Genomic DNA, 20,791 nt, shown 5'->3' with positions numbered 1-20,791 from the left:
CATTAAACAATACCTTATCAAGACTCTAGAGACATCTGGACACTACTGGCAAGACACACAATCCCAGGAAATCAGCATCTTGTCAGTGGGCCTTACCTTGGAATATAAGATAATCTATTTCCCTAATGTAACAGAGTTAGACTCATTTATAATTTCCCTACACATGATTCTTCTACCCCTTTTATTTGAACCTACAATTAGCATTAAGTCCATTAAATATATGTCCTAGAGACTTAAATCTTCCATCTGTTCACATGCCAGCTGAGCCCTGAAACTCAGCAGAATTGCAGCCAAAACGTACTCTCCAGTCCATCAGACTCGCCCAGGACAACTGACAAAACAATGATGGTGATGGACAACCCCCATCGCAAAAAATGAAGAGAATCTACAACTGCAAGCAAAATAGTTCCTTCCATCTGTCCAGTAAGATCTAAGCCCCATCTCAATCTGAAGCACCATCCCCAAAATCCCCAAGATTGAGAAATGAACAAACATAAGAAGGGAATGCAACCAAGGACCAAAGTAGACATATTATTGTTATTGTAACAGAAGAACTTGTAAACATTGATAGAAAGATAGTGGTTACCAGAGGTTCTGTGAGGAGGGGGAAGAAAGAATTGGTGGAACACAGGGCATTGTTAGGGCATTGGAATTGTTCCGCATGATAATGCATTAACAGATACACAGTCCATCATATATTTTGTCAAATCCTATAAAACTGTACAATGAAAAGTGTAAACCATAATGTAAACTATAGACCTTGGTTAGTAGCAATGCCTCAATATTTTTTCATCAAGTGTAATAAATGTACCACAATGATGGAAGATGTTATTAATAGGGGAAAATATGGAAGGGAGAGAAGGTGGGGTATATGTGAATCCCCTATTCTTTTCGATGTAACTTTTAAATACTCTAAAACATCTCTATAAATAAAGTTTATTATTAAAAAATAGTAGCAGCCACAGGTAGAGATCTATAACATCATGAAAATTTGTTCTTTAGACTATCTAGAATAATGCTCTAAATAGGAAAAGAAATAAACAAGGTTTAGAGTCAGGGCTACACTTAGTCAGAAACAAATCCATAACAAAAGCTTTGCCTAGCATTTTCAAAGCATACTGTTTGCATCTAGGTCAAGAGTTGAGTTTCATTTTAAAATGGGAACTTTCAAAAATTCTTCTTGAACACTCTACAGCTTGTTGAAGCCCCAAAACCCAGCAGTGACCACGTATTCAACAACTGAGTGAGTTGCTGTGTTGTATGCAAGGGCGTGGGGGAGGCAAAGGTTAACAGCAAAGTCTCTACTCTAAAGAAGAGAGACAAGTAAACAGGAAATCACTATGTAATTGGATCTATGTTGTACTGGAGACATGAACTAAGGGCTCTGGGAACACAGGAAGGGAGATGGCACCTCCCACAGGGCAGGTGAGGGAAGCTTTACTTTCGAACTGCACCTTGGAGTATGAGATATTATCAGACACTGAGAAGGAGGGGCATTTCAAGCCAGCTCTATGGAGCATGGTGGCATTTATGGGACTGCTCAGCAGAAGCCTACGGAGCACTGAGAAAGTGGAGGAGAGTATGGACCAGCCAGGAAGGCTGTGCCCTCCGAAGGCCTTTCAACCAAGCCAAGGTGTTTGGACAAAGGCACTGACAACAGGACTGGAGAGGGAAACCTGTTTAAGAGATCTGGAAGAGAAAGAACTGATGATGTTGCCATTTGAATGTGGGAAATACAAAAGCAAAGCATCCAGGACGACTCTAAGGGTCAAACCCTTAGGGCATCTGTTAAATAACTAAATGGAGCCAAACAGGAGGCAGGTGAAAATGCAAGAGTATAATTTAAGAGAAAGAGCAAGAGTAAGGGCATTAAGCTGAGAAATAACAACAGAAGACATCGGCCATAAGTGGTTGAAGCCTTGGGAATGAAGGGCACTGCCTAGAAATAGTGTCTAAAATAGAAAGCAAAGAGGGCAGAGGATGGAATCCTGGAAAAGCAATATTTGTACAGAAAGGAGTACAAAAGAAGCTGTCAAAAGAAACTGAAAAGGCTTGATCAGAGATACAGAAGGAAAAGCTAGAAAGAGGGGTACTGGATCAACCAGGGGAAGAGAGAATCTGAGCATGGAAAGAGTGGCACCCATGCCTGAGACGAGAATAAGATCAGGATTAAACCCTGCCTGTCCCCTTGCTCCCAGAGATGCTCGTCCCAACAGGAAGCCGCTCTTTCTGTAGGACTCACATTGTTGGTGAAGAGCTCCAGCACAAACGTGGCAACGCTACCATTGATCCCGATGAAGAGGTTCACGCTGGTGAGGACCACGTAGGCCGTGCTGGGGATCTTGAACACGAAGGAGGCAGGGTACATGAGAGGTGTGATAGACCACCTGGCGAGACAGAGACACACGTCAACTGGGAGGTCCCCACCTGCCCTCCGACATCGGGCGCCAGACGCCTGACCCACTCAGATCCCCCGCACAGGGCAGCCTTACCCATACAGCAAGAGGAGAAGGGCGAGCACAGGCAGGTTGGTGGAGGACACGTAGGACTTCTGCTGGAAGCAGATGAAGATGAAGATGACCAGCGTGGCAGGGACCACGTAGTTGCACTGAAAGTGAAAACAAGGAAATCAAGTTCACCCCCAAGTCAAATATACAACACCTCCTGAATCTTGACTCTCACTGGGTAAGAAAGGGCAGATAAACACATAGGAGAACAACTTTGAATTAATTAAGTCCCATAAACTATTAATCAAAACACCGGGCAATACATTTTGACAAGCATTTTACCCTTGGCTGATTTTATAAACTGCATGCCCTTTCTGTCTTTCCAACAGCTAAGCCGAGGTGTCACGCTCAGTAAACTTGCTGAACGATGGATTCTCAGTCAGAGTAATTTCAATTTCACAGGCAGCAAATAAGCTTCCATTACTCTTCCCGAAGATGACTGTGTCTGCTTCGTCACTAATGCTAGATTATAGTCTGTCCAGGTTCAATCTCACATGTAATCTATTTATGAGGTAAGTGCTCAGAACATGAATGTCAAACTTGTCTCACCACACTGAGAATAATTTTAAAGACTATCCTGACAAGGTATCGAGCATTAAAATGCAGAAATAACGGCCTGACCACAGGACAATTACGAGAATTCATAGCTGGCCGAGCCAAGTATAGGCAGGAAAGCCAAGAGCAGCCTGTCAGTTGTTGAAAGGATTGCGGCTTCAGATCCCAGGGCGATGGCTCCGTCCGTCCTACTCAAGGTATTTCTCAACAATTTAGATGAAGACATGCTTTTAGCAAATTTCCGAGGCTCTGAAGCAGGGAGAGACAGCGAATACCCAGGCAGGTAAGCGATGTCCTTGAGTTCATGTCTGGATCGCTCCTCTCTCACTCTATGCCTGGCAGAGTACAGACACCCAGTGAGCACTCAGCACGTGTGCCAAATGGATACGAGATCAAGACAAAATCGTCACGTGGATACTAAACAGGGAAGGGGGAGCTTCATAGGGATAAAGAGAAAGTTTGGATTCAAGAAAGTCCACTGCATTGGTATAAAAATGGAAGAGACATGATTTTCAAACTGAAGCTCGGGGTTTCCCTTCACCACTAAGCTGCCAGTAAGAGAGCACTATTTCCAAAATGCACAACATCCTTGGGCTCTGTTAATAACAGAGGATGGATAAAGGTTAAGTCCCTCCAGGCTCAAAACCACTCAGACCACAGCCTGGGTACAAGGTCATCACAAATTTCATCTTCTTCTTTATCATCATCATCATCACACATTTGTAAGGACCTTTAAAGATTACAGACTGCGTCCTTAACTGTCATCTTATCTTGGGTCTTGGGAACATGTGGATTAAATGACAGTCGTCGTCAACTATCTGAGGGGCTGTCCAGTGGGAGAAGATTAAGATGTACTCTCTGTGGCTTTTAGGTGATGAAAGTCATAGGAAGAGAACCGATTTCAGCTCCAATTTACACTAATTAGAACTTCAGAATACTATAATCCAAGCTGTAGGAATATGTGATGCATAAGACACAAATATATGTGCAATGGATAGATAAGCTACTGACAAAACGTACAGCGTTTTCAAAGGATAGATGTGTTTCCTAGTACAGCAATGAACACCCTGACTCTGGAGGCCAAAGCTATCAGAGAAGTTAGAGACAGGGGGTTGGAGTTGGAACTAAGGTCCTTCCAACTCTGTTTCTTGGAAAAGTGGTCACTTAGGAAATCAGATGGCGGTACTAATTACAGTGTGGACACATTTTCTCTGGTGTGAGATCACCTGTCTACCCAATGCTGTGTTCGGCGTCACACACACGTATGATGGTCTCTATCTCTTCCTTTCCATACATCTTTGAGACGAGCTTGAACACCTGCCAGTGATACCCAGGGCCTCTCTCTCCTCACACAGTCTGCCCCATGGCCCTGATGGTGACATATAAGGAGGCAGTGTCCTTACCATATCCCAGACAAAATTGGAGAGCCAGTAGATGACAGGCTTCACTCCGCTGATGAACTGCAGGTGCTTCGCTTTGCTGACCCGCTCCTGGATCAGGAACACGACAAAGCTGGCCGGGACGAAGGACATGGCAAAGATGACACAGATGGAAACGAGGACGTCCACCGACGTGGTCATCCTGGAAAGAGAAAGGCAGTGAGGATCTTCCTCTGAGGTGGGAGGAGCTCAGGCGCCGAGGTTACGTACACGAACCCAAGGCACGGCCCAGGGAAAACCATCCAGCCACAGGCGAATTTTATTCAGGAATAAAAGATGATCATCTTCAAGTCAGAAAAGCTGAAAATTGAAATGCGAACCCAAGTGCACTGAGATCAACAGAGTCCACTGCCGTGACATCGCTATCGAAAGAGGGCTGAGGGCAGCCTCCCAGAGTCCACTGTTCCTGCCCTGAGAGCAGCAGGATATAAGTGTTTCATACACAGAAATAAGAAGAGCAGGAAGATCAGGGTGAGGCTACTCAAGTAAGTTCACTTTTCCTGGCGGTAAATAAATTTGAAAACAACAGTGTGTAACAGGCCGCTCTATCAGATGCGAAGACTCTTAACAGATCCTTCTTATAAAAAGAATAGTGCTACAGCCCACCAAACAGGGTCTTGGCATAAAATTCCCAGTGGCCTAGACTGCTATTCCATACGAGTTCAGCAGAAATATTAACTATGTCAAGTCCCACATACGGGAAAGGGATCTAACTTGTGTTGAATATCAGCTGCGAGCCTGGTGCCACGATTGGCAATTTACCTGAATTGCCTCATTTAACACGATACATCTAGACAGTTTTAGAGAGCTCTATGATATCATAGAGGCCAGAGCTCTATGAGTCCAAAGGTTATACACTTTAAACTAAATCAGTCTGGCTTTAAACTTGACAAATGGCTTAGAAGACTTATTAAAAAAAAACTTACTTCAGGAATGAAAAGCACAATTAAGCTAAAAAAAAAAATCACACCCATGTTGCACCAAGTTTAAAACAGTGGTTTCAAAACAAATGAAATTGGCTTCTATGAGATATTTGTGTCAACAGTGAATTCAATTATCGTAGGATTTTAATAACAATTTTTAACGCCCTTATTCCGAATTCACTAAATGCAATGATTTTTGCAAATCAGTGTCATTTCTCTTCTGTGGTTCTCTTCTGTGGTTCAAGAGACCCAATCAGCCAGTTGATAAACTGCTTGCTTTCTGCCCAAAGCCTGGGCCAATCCAGAGGTACCCTAGGTACCCACCCCCAACTGGCTGCACACTGCCGACCCCCTGCTCTGTGTTTTCCCCACCTCCCTTCACCCCTCCCCACCCATTCAAACACAGCTAGACTTACAGAGCCACTTCCGAGAGCTGCTGCTTGGTGAGGTTCAGGGGGTGATTGAAAGCCGTAATTCCATACTGGCTCGGATTCTCTCCCTTCCGCAGGTTGGCCCGGAGAATGGCATTGTTGATGACATTCAAGAAAGCGCTGATGGCGTGCCAGCCCTTGTTATTGAACCACACCTAAAATAAAACATGCCAGACACAGGGTGACACCCCAAACCCTGCTCCCGGAGCTAAGTACACATATGAAACACACACGAAGCTTCCGGAAGAAATTTGGGGCACCTATCAGGACAAAATACTATATAGTTGGAGGACATGGCGTCGTAATGAGAGCAGCCTGAATACCGTGAGCACTGACATGGGGCCAGGTGCTGTGCTTTGTTTCTTTAACTCATTTCATCCCACCCCAGCTCTGAGAGTGCTGTGATTACTATTCTCATTTTAGAGATGAGGAAACTGAGGCTGACCTAGGTTAAGTAACTGGGTCAAGACTACAAGGGTTCATCTGGTCTACCTGGTGGCAAATCAGTCTTAACCACAGCCCCATATTGCCTTGCTGGTCTAGGTCACAAGTTTGCTCTGTCCTGTCACCAACAGAGCCCCAGCAACTTTATCATGAGCTGATGACACTAGTTCTAGGAACATGAGGCTTACCACTCACCAAGGAGCTCCTAGAACTCAAACAGGGCTTTACCTTGACATTGTTTTTGGTGTCCAGTCCCATCAAGAACCTTCCCAAGCTGCTGAGGAATCGATCCGCGGAACTGTCCTGTGAATGACAGAAACCTGACTCAGTCGGGATGGTTCTCGGGGGGTAGGGGCAACACTCAGTTTGGAATCAATGGGGCATGGGACAACCCTGTGAAGAGCAAAACCACGACAAGCTGGTTCACTGAAATGAAACGTGAAGCCATTATCCCAACGGCCCCTGAGAACCAAGGGGCCAGGATCAAACAGCACTGATACAGCCAGCGTGCCACAAGCCTTGAAGGAAGCAGGGGAAACTCCAGGACTCGAAGGCCCAAGGCTGGATGTCTTATACCTGAATGGAGGGGATCCTCCAAAGTGGTCCCCTGGCTCCCTCCCAAGAGCCCCCAATGGTGTCGACACCACTCTACACACAGATGTGTCCTGGGGCCTGTGCTATCTGACCTCCTGAATTCTCATTTCAAAAAGAGAAACTGGTGGTGGCGAGAAACGAGGCAAGTGCTTGTCTGGTCCTGAAGACGAGGCTGCCACCTTAAAAGGGACAATGACTCACTTTCTGTTTAGCCAGTGATCGTTTTTCAAAAAGTATACGTTTTGTAGCCCCATTAACTTATTTACCCACTGGCTGGATTTATAGGTGCAGTTATTCTGAGAGCTCTTAGATCTGTGAATTTGTTTTTGACCTACGCTTTTGGGCTTTTAAATGCACTGAATAACTCTGCCTTGGCTGGCACAAGATGACAAAATGCAGATTATGTATTCAAAAGGCGAGAAAACAATGAGCTGCTAGATGATCAGTGCTACCTGCCAGCTCTTTCCCTACACCAGCAACTCTGGGGCCCTTTTGTCCTGACATGCCTTGGGATGGATAGCGTACCTTGGCCAGCTTCAAGTGTTTCTTCACGTGCTTGATGGCATCATTAACTTCTTCACTCGGAGGAAGTGCATGAGAATCACTGGCACTCAGGGAAAACCCGCCATACCTAGAAGAACAGCCAGACGTGAAACACGGCCTGATGCACGCTCTCAGGCAGCAGCAGGCACAGCACAAGCACGGACCTGCCGCCCTGACCAGACTTCCCTATTCCAAGGAGGTCGAGAGCTAGAGACCGTGAAAGGTAAACCTAGGCCTCCTCTACTGGATCTTGGCAATCTATTTTGCGCTAATAGAAATGAAGTGGGGCAGGGGGCTTGGCCGATTATACAGTCAGATGCCTGAAACACTGGGGACAGAATGGCCTCCCCAGCGCTCAGCTGCCCCTCCCTCTCTGGTGGCTCAGGCCTAGGCTGGGGCCCGGGAGCCAGATGGGGAGCTGGGGTTGAGTACAGAGGGGTACTGAGCAGAGCAGGCTGGGGGGGGGGCAGTCTAGGAGACTGGCCTGGGCCCCGCCCCAGCTGGAGGGCACTGCAGGGGATCTGCACGTGCTCTGCTCTGAGTTCCACAGGTCCTGGGCCCTTGGGGAGAGGGTAAAGCAGAGAGGTGGGATGCAGTGGCAGGGAGCCCTGCTCGGAGGTTCCCTGAGGCAGCCACAGCAGCAGGTGGAAACTGGCTTCACGCATTCCCCTCCTCCTCCTCCCCAGCCCCACCAGGTCCTCACAAGCCCAGAGAGACAGATAAATGGGCTGCAAAACTTTGGAAATAGAGGGTTTCCCTGCCTCTTCTTTCATCTCAAGACCTGCTTGGGCCAATTCAAAGACTTAAAAAACCATCCTTGAGTCCCTAAGACCCCTTGGGGATCTGATTTGGGGAGGAAGTGTAACTAGGCTAGGGATGCCCTCGCAACATTCATCTACTTTCTCCTAAGTTTCTCGACACCCACGAGAGATTCCGAGGTCTCCTCAGGGAAATCAGTACACCACGTGCTTCAGAGGCCCCTGCAGCAGCACCTGGGCACCAGGCAGAAGCCACTTGAGGCAGAAACCCCAAGGCATAGCTCACCCAAATCTGTCTGCGCCCCTGTGCGCTCCACAACTTCCTCAGGGACTCTGTCCTCAAAGGGAGCAGGTGCCCTGGAATGTGTGGTTGCCAAACCACCCCCAAACCGTAACATTGCCCCATCCAGGATTCCTGCACCAAAATCCTCCTCCTGAGCTAGAGGAACCAAGGAAGACTGAAAGAAAGAAGAAAGTGACTGCCTTACCTAAATTCATTCACCCAGATCTTGTTCTTCAAGCTGCAGAAACCAAAGACAAAGAAACCAGCTGTCAGTTCAAAAAAACAAACAGAAAACCCTCCTTTCGATGATGCAAAAGGGCAAAAGGAGTGAATATCTAGCTGAGGATACATCAAAGTGACAAAAACAATTCTATGGTGACGGCGGTGTTGCGGGGTTGTGCTGCTGGAAAGAAGCCCTAATTGGCATGTCTTTTCTTCTCTCCATCTTAAAAATATTACTTAAGAATCATGCCTTCGATTAAACCAACTTACCTATCACCTCAGAGACCAAGAGATGGTGCAGTGACCACATGCACCATTTGACTGAAATAAAAGGAAAACTTCAAAGGCGAGGACCTATGGAGAAGTTCTGCCTCTTGCTTGGGAACTCACTGTCACTGTCATTCAAGCACAGTCTGGTCATTTAAAGTCACTGAGGACTCCTAACCAAGGGAAGGAAACCTTGCCCAGAACATTTTCCTGGGCACCCAGCCCCTGAGCACTGGTCACTGTGCTCAATGCCCCGGGAAGCGAGGGGGCTCCTCCAGGCTGTGGCGGGCTGCTCCTCCCACCCGGGGCTCTCTCCAGGGGCTGCGTGTTAGCAGGGATTCCATCCAGGAACAACGTACAGCATGTTATGCCATACCCACCACCAACTTCTGAGAGCCCCTAAGAAGCTGATCTGTAAAAGATTCACTGACTCCCCCCAAACAAGCAGTACTAAAATTTGAATCCCGCTCTATCTCACTCTAGACCAGGATGCCTCCACCTCTGACCTGACCACCTGGCCATCTGTTCTAGTTGGAGAGACTATCTTAAACTCCCACCAGGTCAGAACTGTGGCATCTCCTCCACCACCCCAGCCTACTGTTTTTTATGCCTTGGGTTTGTCCAATCAGTAATGATCAAGTAGAGGCCAAGTACTGAGGAGTCACCTTTTGGCTATGATCTGCACATATGTCTTCACCAGGTAATCTGAAATGTTTCTTCCCGTCAGGTCCTGAAGGGTGTCTGCAGTGTTCTGTTTCCTCTGTGTCCACATAAAAAAATCAAGCACATGTGTCTTTATGGACCAGAATTGGGGCAGAAGACAGATAAAGAGTGACCTGGCCACAGGGCCCAGGCACTGCCATCAGCTAACTACCCCCAAGGCCTGGTTCCAGCTGCCCAGGGCACTGGCCACTCATTTATACCAAGCCAAGATCTTCCCCAGAAAATGACTCTGATCAACGAAATGTGATTCTTAGGCAGCAGATTTTTAGAAAAGATTTTTAAGGAGTAGCCCCATTGATCATGCCTGCTGAATTCTTTTACTCACTGGAGTTATACTGACAAATATTTTAGCTGTTATTTTAAAGAGAGGTAACCAGGACCTCTTTTAGATCTCACACCCATTTAAAATTGCTTGTCCTCAGTCAACAAGCTGGATGCTCATAAAGAAGCAGAGAGATCAAAGGCAAGCCTCTTCCGGAAATCATTCTCAGGAAAAAATGGCTCAGAACTCCATCCCACACTCAGGGTCACAGAGAGGGTCAGAGCTGACAAGAACCACAGAGCTTTTCCAGGCCAGTCCCCTCAAAATTCAGAGGTGAGGAAACAGGCCGGGAAGATAAGGCCACCAGCCCAGAGGCAGGGATGGAGCCAGGTCTGAGGCGGGGATGGAGCCAGGCCTGAGGCGGGGATGGAGCCAGGCCTGAGGCGGGGATGGAGCCAGGCCTGAGGCGGGGAAGGAGCCAGGCCCGAGGCAGGCATGGAGCCAGGCCTGAGGCAGGGATGGAGAAAGGCCTGAGGCAGGCATAGAGCCAGGCCTGAGGCAGGGATGGAGCCAGGCCTGAGGCTTCCCAGCCTCGAGCACATCTCATGACACTGCCATTGCGGGAGACGCCACACTATGTCTTCCGCAGTCCAGTTATCTAGAGTCTTCTGTCTCGGTTTCAACTCAAACAAGAAATAACCCAGACTGACTTCCTGAAATAGGGAAACAGCCTAAGCTCCTTGAGATATAGGGACCATGGAATCCAGACCACCTCCCCACAAAGACTAATGTGCTTTTACCCAGGACAAGAATTATGATCAAGACTGCAACGACCCAAGCTCCAGCGTCTGTCCACTCATTCTTACAGCCCACTCCGCACTCCCAGCTGCTCTGTTGCACCCAAGAGTGACTCACCTGTGGAGGAGGCAGTCCCCCTGCCCCCGGAGGACAAACGGGCAGCATCTTCTTGATTTTGTCGTTGCTACACTGGCAGGCGGGAGAGGGGCTCTCCATCGTCCAGTTCCCGTTCTGGAAGAGGTCCGTGATGGTCTGGGACACAGGGGCAGAGGTCCACTCCTCCTCCCCGACCAGGCAGGGCATGTTTCTGCAAAGGGAGGAGGACATCAAGGGTAGGCTTGCCCGAGAAGGCTGGCCTTCCTGCGGCCTCCGGAGTGCAGGACAAAACAGCCGCAAGCGAGCACCTGTCCCCGCTCTGTTTGGAAAGCACAAGCACCATCTCCTTTAAGCTCTGTAAGCTGCAGCACTGTGGCATCAACATTGACAGAGAGGGACTTGGAACTCAACAAGGCTCTGAAGCCTCGTAGGCAATTCCATCCACTCTGGTCAACCAGAATTCGGTCACTCATCCATGTGTTCACTCAACCAATATTCAGTGAGCATCTATTACATGCCAGGCCCTGTTCTGTATATCTGAGTGTCCAGGGTGAGCAAGACTAAGTCTCTGCCTATGAAACAGCTAGAATAAACAAATTCATAAAGTCAGCAACTAGAATGCAGGTTACCAGAGGCTGGGGAGGAGGTGGGGATGGGGAGTTAAGGCTTAATCAGTCAGAATTTGTTTGGGGTAATGGAGAATTTTTGGTAATGGATGATGGTGATGGAAGCACAACATTGTGAATGTACTGAATTATATATCTGAATTTGGTTAAAAGGGGAAATTTTAGGTTGACTATACGTTACTAAATTTTTTTTTTTAATTTTTCAATCTAACTCTGCATATCCATGGAGGAGTTAGAAAATGAATAAATAGTCAAAGACGGCCAAAAAATAAAGTGAAATAAGGGGAGAGGGACTGGGAAGAAGGGGGTCTAAGTTGGCTAGAGGACCTCCTTGAGAAGGTGATAGTTCAGCCAAGACCTAAATCTTGATGAGATTGAACAAGTCCAACAAAGAGTTGGGGAGGAGGAACCTTTGTAAACACAGGCACAAAAAGTCCAGGTACAACAGCCCTGAGAAGCAATGAGCTTTCCAGGCTCCAGGAGAAGCCAGAAGGCAGCGTGGCTAGAAGGTGAGGAATTAAGAGAAAGAGTGAAGGGAGATGCGGGGAGAGGGATAAGGACCTATCATGGAGACCAGGTAAGAAGTCTGGAGGTTATGCCTATTGTGCTAGAAATAGGGTAGAGAGAAGCCAGATCCAATCCATGTCAGACAAGTGGAGAACTGGGGAAGGCGGTGTGGGAGAGCTCCTCTGCAGCAGTCCTAGTGCTTAAAGAACTGGGTTTTCTGCATTCATCCCCAGGGGCAAAAGAGAAGGCCTTGCTGCTTTATTTTCTCAACTGACGGGGGAAAAGTATAAAATTCTTTGCTTAACAAGTCATTTCTAGAGTCCCTTCCAGAGGCAAAATTCCAGTGTTGTAGAAGAGCTCTAGTCTTCCTATTATTCTTATATGTACTGAAAAACCAAATGAACAGTTCTGTGAAATGTTCTCGAGTTCACTCCTTAAAGCATCTCAGCTAAAAGGGAAAAGTCACACTCTGAAAACTTCAAAAGATGATACCACTGGGACGTGTTCCAATCAAATTTCCCTCAGTTCCCCCACTTTTGGAAATACTTAAAATTTAAATTCAGCCAGAGTCACCAGGGTGGAGGCCCTTCCTTCAGACTGCGAACTCTGATGCCAGGATCCCCTCGGGTCTCTGAGGCCAGCTCTCAGTCCAGACCTGGTTCTGAAGGGCCCACCCAGGCTGGTATCGATCCATAAGTCCGTGCGGCCCAGCTGGCCAGGTGTGGATCCACCTATCCATATGGTCATCGTCTCTGATTCTTCTGTCTTCTCTTCAAAACTTGCCTGTGGCTCTATCAGGGGTCTTGAGAAATCCAGAGAGCCTGTGTCTGTGTCCTCCCCACTCTGGTCATTTTGGTCTTTGGGAATCAGTATTGGCTCCCAGGACTCACTAGTCACCAAGTACCAATTAGGAAGTATTAATAACTTCCCATTTAGTAAGAACTAAGCAGTATACCTTGTAACTCTCCATTTAAAAGCCTGTTCTAACACCCCGTATGCAGAAGTTTCATGCTCACTGGCCTGTCACTAGCGCCTTCTTTAAAACCTGGGGTTAAGGGTTGAGTTATGTCTCTCAAAAAGATCTGCTGCAGTCCTAACTCCCGGTGCCTCTGAAGGTGACCCTTTTGGAAAGAGTGTCTTTGTAGATGCATCAAGTTAGGATGAGGCCACCTAGAGTAGGGTGGGTGCTAATCCACTGACTGGCATGCTCACAAGAAGGGGAGAAGACACCCAGACGCAGAGACCCGGGAGAGGGCCAGGTGAAGAGGGAGGCAGAGGTTGTGGTGAAGCTGCTGCAAGCAAGGGAATGCCAAGGATTGCTGAACAACCAAAAGACAGGAAGAGGCGAGGAAGGACCCTCCCCTGGAGTCTTGAGAGGAAGCCTGGCCCTGCTGATAGCCTGGTTTCCGATTTCTTGCCTCCAGAACCAGGAGATGACATGTTTCTGCTTAAAGCTACCAGCTCACAGCCATTCTTCACAGTAGCTCTAGGACACGAGGCCTCGAATTCAAATTTGCTCTTCTCCAGTCCTCGCGTGCCCACCCAACTCTCCGTAACTCCACAGAGATCACTGTTCAACAACCTCAGCTGCAAATTCTGCGCCTAGAAACTTGAAGCCATCTGCAGCAGCACTGAGCTCTGCTCTCAGCTCCTCGCCTCCCCTCATCTTCTCTGTGCAATGATTTCCTGACACTCTTCCCCACACACATTTAGGAGAGAGTCATATGGGGATTCTGTTATTTATACCCTGCCTATTTTTTACAAAAGGACTTTGAAGGAAAGTACGACAAAAATATGTACCTCTAAAAGAAGAAAATGTCCATTTTTATCTAAATTAGTGTGTCATCTTTTCAGGTTCTTCAAGTGAAGGATTTGATAAGCTACACTGCAAATTATGTATAATGGCAGGATATTATACAATGTACAGGATTGGGGGGAGAAGGGGAAAGCATTTGATCAGTGAGTTTAAAGTGCTATTTTAATTAAACAGTAATATTCTACAACAGTAAGCAAACATCTGCAATGGTATGCATCGCAGAATGTTAGAAGACTTTCCAAATGTTTGCTCCTAGGTGGTTAGATTAGCTTCCTACCCTAGGTTTTTAAAATTAAATAATGATTTAAAGGGTAAGTGATGGTGGTCATGATGCAACATGCAGAGACCAAACCAGCACAAGAAGCCAGCCATGAAGGGTTTCGCAACTAAACTGGTACTCACGGGATTGGATTGCCTTCCATACAGCGGGTCCCGAAGCCGGGGTCTTTGGTGAGGGCATTCAAGAGTTGCTGGGTGCCCATGTCCTCAGGTGCATCATTGCTGTGGGTACATGAGAGGCAGCCTGTTCAGTAACTCATAAAAACTAGTAATCAGGATGTAGGGGGAAGAAGTTAACACTTTACTTAGCACTTGGTTTTGTGTGCCAGGTTCTAAAACAGAATAAAACACAGAACCCACACGCAAGGCACTTGGATTCTGGCCATATATTTGGCCTCAGGAGGACACAAAACACTCCAAAGTGTAGGTCGCATAAAAAAGTTTTATGTAGTCTGTTCTCATTATTCACATTAGTTACATTCTATGAAGTCACCACATATACCAAATGGTTGTCCCAAGGGGAAATGCGAGCCTCTGGTCACAACACTTTCATCATCTGATCAATACTGTAATCGTATTGTATACGTGCTTCTGTTTACAGACACCTTATTTAATATCCATTGTTAATTCATTAAGATTGAATTAATGGCCAATAGCACTATAAATCATGACTGAACAAAGCTTATTTAACATATATTTTCTCCATAAGTCACACCACAGTCTTTTTGCTCTTAGGAACACTAGATGCTCTTTAGCATTATGCTTGGGGGCTACTTTAAACAGTAAATCACCACCAAAAAGCACAAAAACATGTAAAATATCGCACGAAATACAATGCAAAAAGGACACTTATTTACAGTCAGAGATCTGAAAAGCAAGAAGACAGAGCTTCGCCTTGTTGACCTCAGCTGGGAACATGCAGGGAGGATGAATCAAATTTTTTGCTTCTCTGTGAATGTTCACAAATATCCATAATAGTCACAAATAAATTTTAACAAGTAGGTGAATTTACAAATATGGAATCCACAAATAACAAGACTGATTATAAAAGGTCTACGTTCACAGAAATACACATAAAGAAACTCATTAAGGATCAATGTTTCAAAAGTGCTTTCACAATTATCCAATGCATAGACAACCAGGATTTTCCAGGCAAAGGCAGGCAAATTTTATTTGCTGAAGGTTTGTGTGGACAACTACAAAACACAAACAAGGATAGGTTCAGGCACAATCATGAAACAAACCCATGTTCTACAGCCCTGGGCAATACAGGGTCAGCAGCTGGGAAACAACAGTATAAAGAAAGCCAGAGCTCTATAAGAAAGCAGCATGGAAATTAAAATTAAGAAGTCATAAATAAATGGTGAGACATCCCATGTTCATGGATTGGAAGTCAATTTCAGATGTCAATATTATGCAAAACAATCTACAGATTCAATCCAGTCCCTATCAGAAGATACACAAATAGCCAAAAAGTACAAGAAAAGAAGCTCAACATCATTTGCTATTAGGGAAATGCAATCAAAACCATATGAGATACCACTTCAAAACCACAAAGATGGCTATTATTTTTTAAAAAGGGTGGGGGGAATAAAACATTTTGGAGAGGATGCCAAGGAATTGGAACTCTAGTGCATTTTTTATGGGAATGCAAAATACTGCAGCCCCTGTGGAAAGCAGTATGGCAGTTCATCAAAAAGTCAAATGTAGAATTCTCATATGACGTAGCTGCTCCACTTCTAGGTATATAACCAAAGAAAGTGAAAACAGAGGCTCAAACAAATACTTGTACACCAATGTTTATAGTAACTTTATTCACAATAGCCAAAAGATGGAAACAACCAAAGTGCTCATCAACCAAGGCATGGATAAACAAAATGTGGTACATATACACAATGGAATATTATTCAAACACAAGAAAGAATGAAGTTATGAGACATGCTGCAACATGGACGAACTTTGAAAACATACTCAGTAAAATAAGCAAGACACACAAAAACGAATATTATATGATATCACTTAAAAGGGGTAACTAGAAATAGCAAATTCTCAGAGATAGTAGGTAAGAGGTTACCAGGGGATGTGGGAAGAGGGGCAGTGAAAAAAAAAAAGTAAATAAATGAATCAAGCATTTAGCATAGGATACAGGCACAAAAAAAAAAAGAAAAGAAAAGAAAAGAGGAGGAGAAGGAAAAAGCATGGGCTTAGAGAGAAAGAGACCAACTTACATGTTTAGATAAAACATTTTTAAAAGCTTCCCCTTTCTATCACTGATGCGTTCTCTCATCTAAACATCCACAAATCCTACAGGGCTGAAGAAAATCCCTGCCTAAAAGGATCCAGAAATTCTTTTGTTCTTTTGTTTGAAGCATTGGATTGTTATATAGTAAGGGGTATTTCGGTCTAATGTACAAACCCTAGCTAATATCCACAACTTAAAAGAACAGATAATAAATACAGGGATTGTACTACACAGAAAACGGCATTAACTTCCTGGAGGTGCTATACAGCATATGAAAGCCCTGTGACCCAGCTACAGAATGAAAACCCAAGCTATGAAAACTCAAATATATTAAATATTAATCACAGATTTTAGGAAGGGCAGGTTATTTTAGCCTAAAACACATCTGATTGTTTCTGACCTGACAATGTAAAGTGAATAAGGCTCAAATGTGGCAACAGAAGACTGACCTGCTATTGCAAGTTTTGTTCACTTCTATGCTTTGCATTTCTATTAGGGAGCTTTGCCACAGCCAATAAAATCCACTCCATGGTATTACTCTTGGGTCCACATGTCCCTCAGCATAGGAGATACTCTTGGTCTGCCTGAACCCTCCTCTCTCCTTGGATGCAGACAGCACACACGTACCTGACAAATGTGTACTGCTCATTGTACATCCAGGGCTGAAGTTCCAGGCTGGGGTACTTGCCAAAGGGTGGCACAATCAGGCTGAATACCAGGGCAATGCAGACAAACACAGCTGGCAGGACAATCTATAACCAGGAACCAGGAGATAGAGGGGGAAGTGTGAGACAGACGGCAAAGGGGAGAGACAGCTCCCACGTGTTCAGCCAGCACACAACTGACCAGTCAGCACATAACTGAGGAGTGCAGGGCCCAGAGCTGAGCTCCACCAAGGCATTCTTGGTAGCTGGGGAGCAATGGAGCCTGAAGAGCTAAACCTTCCTTCCAGGCATTTCTGGAAGTTGTGGAGCACCGGACCTGGGGCCCCATATGGCAGAGCTGCTGAGCTGAGAACCTCACAGCGTAGAGTGACCACTCGTCAAGGTGACTCACAACATTTGTTCCTGCCCCTCTTCCCTCTGAAGACCAAGAAAGACCACAATGGGCCATGAGCCCAACTGGGCTTGGAGGAAGGCGGGGTGCAGGGGCAGTACGAGCCCTGGACTGGGACTCAGAAGCTTGGAATCCTGAGTCTGTCTCTACTTCAAGCGTGCCCTTGTGAAGTCATTTCCCTCTCTGGCCTCAGTTTTCTCATCTGTAATCTGCGGTCTGAGACTAGATGACCCATTCAACCCCCACAGTCTGATAATACCAACTCTCTAGCAGTGGCATCAAAGAAAGGCAACAGTGGCCATTGTCTCCCACGGCCATCTCAAAAAGCATGATTGCCTAATTCCTTTCTGAACCCCCTCAAACTTCTCACCAGTACTTCTTCTGAGAGCAATGACCTGTGCATACATCGTACGTAAATTTAAAGTTCCTTCCATTTATTGTAGAGAAACCTCCCCTTAACAAACTTGAAGACAATCACGGCCTCTGCCTCTCGCCATCTGGGGTTGCAATGCAGAAAATTATCATTTAGTGAGGACTCTTCAGGACAATACTGCCCCGAGAATTACCTCATTTAATTCTCATTACAATTCCAAGTAGTATTATCAGTATCACTAATCTGCAAAGAAAGCAGCCGAGGTCAGAGAGATTGCATAACTTGTCCAAGGTCACACAGCCAATAAGTAGCAGAGACAAAAATCAAATCCAGGGCCTTTCTGCTCCAGATTCTCACTCTGCATGTATCTGCACTCTCTTCAGGGAAGAATCTCTGCAGATCCCTCCTCTACACTTCTTAATTTTATAAAGTAAGTTTACGTGCAGACACTGACACACAGGCAAAAGTGGGCTGAGCCTTCACCAACTATATCCTGATCTTTCTGGCTATCTTTTCTATAAGTTTGCAGTTAAACATTAACTTAGAGAAAATTCAAGTTTCCAGTAAGACCATATGTCAAGTGTACCTGAGCAGAACATCTCTCATGCCATGAAGGTCGAATTTGCCCAGTTTTTCTAAACTTTGCCCTTGTTAGGCATTCCTTTACAGGAAAACATGTACACACACACACATGTGTATATAGACATTTATACACAAACCATTTATTAACGTCAGGCTCTGTGCTAAGGTTCTACGCACTTGCTCGTTTTAATCCAATGCCATAGGTATTCTTACTATTCCCATTTCACAAATGAGGACGTGGAGGCACAGAGAACTTGCCGGTGAATACACAGCTGGCAAGAAGCAGAAGTAGGGATGAAATGCAGGTAACCTGGCTCCAGCACCCAGCTCATAACCTGATGCCATTCCTGCCTTCACTGGTCAGGGAGCCCACAGCCCACCCATGAACCCCAAGTTTCTGGCCTGGGCCAGCACTTCTCACCTGAGCAAAGAAGCCCTTCCGACTCCGCCTGGCAATCAGCAGCCTCTTCCACAAAAGGGCCACAAACTGCTGCTGGGTGAGTTTCCAGCCCTTCACCTGGTAGGAGCCTTTGCCGTCCATCCCGCTGAGCAGGTCTGTCTCTCTGGATTCTGCAGGAAGACAAGGTTGAGGGTCACCTGTTATCTTAGGCATGCTGACTTCACTCTATTTCTCCCTCCAGCATCTTCAGCAACTATCTCGGAGGCTTGCATTTGAAGCTAAAAGCATCTCAGAAGTAAAGAGCTTGCTGTAAATCCATGTCGCAAAAAAGTTATGAATCAAGTCATCCTCGAGGTCTTATAAGATTTTCTATGAAACAGGCCAAGCATGCAGGCTAGCATACATGAGAACATACAAGGGCGATCTGTCTCCCACCTGTTATGTTTTTTATTTTGGAAAGGAAGACACATCTCAAATGATATCTGAATGCTACCAGTGAATGAAGCCAAGGAAAACGTGAGAGCACTCACATGACCAGGAACTAGAGCGCATGAAAGGTTCCTGTTCCTAAAATTGCACTGAAAGCCTCGTCTTAAATAAATGATTCCTCACAGGGGTGCTATGACATCTTACCAATATTTGTTCAAGTCCCCTCTCCATCCTAGCCAAACACACAAGTACACGCGTAACCAAATTATCTAAGTTCAAGGGTATAATTAAGCCTAAAAACAAATTAACCTCTCTGACTCTTTTAAGATCATTCATCCGTTCAACAAAAATTTATTAAAAAACCTTGCTCCTTGTATATGCAAGAAACTGGGATTCTGCAGAGAAGATAATGAATAAATGGGTTCAGGGGGTGAAAGACAATCTTTTTAAGCAGGTCTTGGGATGAAGCGCTCAGCTAAACAAAGGAAGTGATGGGTAGCAAGGCACTGGAAAAGGGAAAGTGGCTTTTCTCATTTTCCCACTTCCTTTTGGGCCCTACAGAGATCTGTCATCCTGGGTAAAGGCCAGCAAATGGAAACAGCTGAGAACATAGGCTAGACACTCCTTTTAAGCAACGGGGCACGGAGCTTGCTCCAACCCACCTGGGTCTACATCGGAGTCGTTGGGGTCAGCAGCATCGTCTTCGGTGAATGGGTGAAGACAGCTCTGCCTGTCCCCAAAGGCCCGTCTGTTTCGTCTTGCTGGCAAGGTGCCATCTGAGGGCAAAGGGAAGGAATTCCATGTTTTACTTTATTGTAACAAAACAAAGCCCCTCTATCTAGACACTAAAAATGAGAATGTAATCAACCAATTCAAAGGGAAGGGCACGATGCCAGTAAGCAAAGGCAGCCCACAGGAGGCACTGAGCAGGGATCGGGCAGCCACCCCCAGAGGGTTACCTGAGGTCTCAGCATCCACCCCACTCTCTTCAGCCACTTTGAGAAATATCTGAAAAATAAGAACAGGCAAGACGTTTCTAAACACCCACATTATTGGAGTGACATCACCATTGCGTTACTGAGAGGCATATTGGCCCCCTCGAGACAAAGGAGAAACTGTATTTATTAGTAACACCTGGCCAGAGTCACTTAGCAGAGAAGCTTGGTGAAAACTATCAATCCAATCAGTTTCAAATGAAAGCTACAGCACTGGGACACCACCACCAAAGAAATCTGCTCTGAAACTATGGGGAACACATAGCGTGGCTTCTTCCGGGTCTGTGGCCCAAAACATTTGACTATGTTTGTCCTGTGGTAAGTTATCAGCTAGAATGATCTGGAGACAATGATGTCCCCAGGGCCAGAAATGTTCAAGAGTAGATCTTATGGCAGGTCTTCAAATGTCAGAGGAGAATCTGAACTAGACCACTGGTTCCCACCTCGAGTCTACAGATCATGGCCAGGCGAGCTGCACAGAAACCACCTAGGAAGCAGGTATTAAAAATCACAAGGGAGGTGGACTTGGCCCAGTGGTTAGGGCGTCTGTCTACCACATGGGAGGTTCAAACCCCGGGTCTCCTTGACCCATGTGCAGCTGGCCCATGAGCAGTGCTGATGCGTGTAAGGAGTGCCATGCC

At 45.9% G+C, this 20,791-nt stretch overlaps 1 protein-coding gene across 5 annotated transcripts in view; it reads right to left on the bottom strand.

Moving 5' to 3' along the window:
* Positions 1 to 20,791, bottom strand: part of ABCA1 (ATP binding cassette subfamily A member 1) — a 135,941-nt gene that overhangs the window by 15,141 nt on the left and 100,009 nt on the right. For all 5 annotated transcript variants that reach the window (XM_058302588.2, XM_058302586.1, XM_012526704.3 and 2 more), the window contains 14 exons: positions 20,115 to 20,163; positions 19,818 to 19,931; positions 18,748 to 18,896; positions 16,943 to 17,067; positions 14,197 to 14,295; positions 10,867 to 11,056; positions 9,632 to 9,726; positions 8,683 to 8,715; positions 7,419 to 7,524; positions 6,528 to 6,602; positions 5,841 to 6,010; positions 4,466 to 4,643; positions 2,493 to 2,608; positions 2,243 to 2,387 (listed from right to left, as the gene is read on the bottom strand). In XM_058302588.2, the coding sequence (XP_058158571.1) occupies positions 2,243 to 2,387; positions 2,493 to 2,608; positions 4,466 to 4,643; positions 5,841 to 6,010; positions 6,528 to 6,602; positions 7,419 to 7,524; positions 8,683 to 8,715; positions 9,632 to 9,726; positions 10,867 to 11,056; positions 14,197 to 14,295; positions 16,943 to 17,067; positions 18,748 to 18,896; positions 19,818 to 19,931; positions 20,115 to 20,163 (1,644 nt within the window). The remainder of the gene's footprint in view (positions 1 to 2,242; positions 2,388 to 2,492; positions 2,609 to 4,465; positions 4,644 to 5,840; positions 6,011 to 6,527; positions 6,603 to 7,418; positions 7,525 to 8,682; positions 8,716 to 9,631; positions 9,727 to 10,866; positions 11,057 to 14,196; positions 14,296 to 16,942; positions 17,068 to 18,747; positions 18,897 to 19,817; positions 19,932 to 20,114; positions 20,164 to 20,791) is intronic.

The sequence above is a fragment of the Dasypus novemcinctus genome, chromosome 8 (assembly GCF_030445035.2).
Source record: "Dasypus novemcinctus isolate mDasNov1 chromosome 8, mDasNov1.1.hap2, whole genome shotgun sequence".
In the NCBI taxonomy this organism is placed as follows: domain Eukaryota; kingdom Metazoa; phylum Chordata; class Mammalia; order Cingulata; family Dasypodidae; genus Dasypus; species Dasypus novemcinctus.
This window is presented reverse-complemented; position numbering and strand designations above follow the sequence as displayed.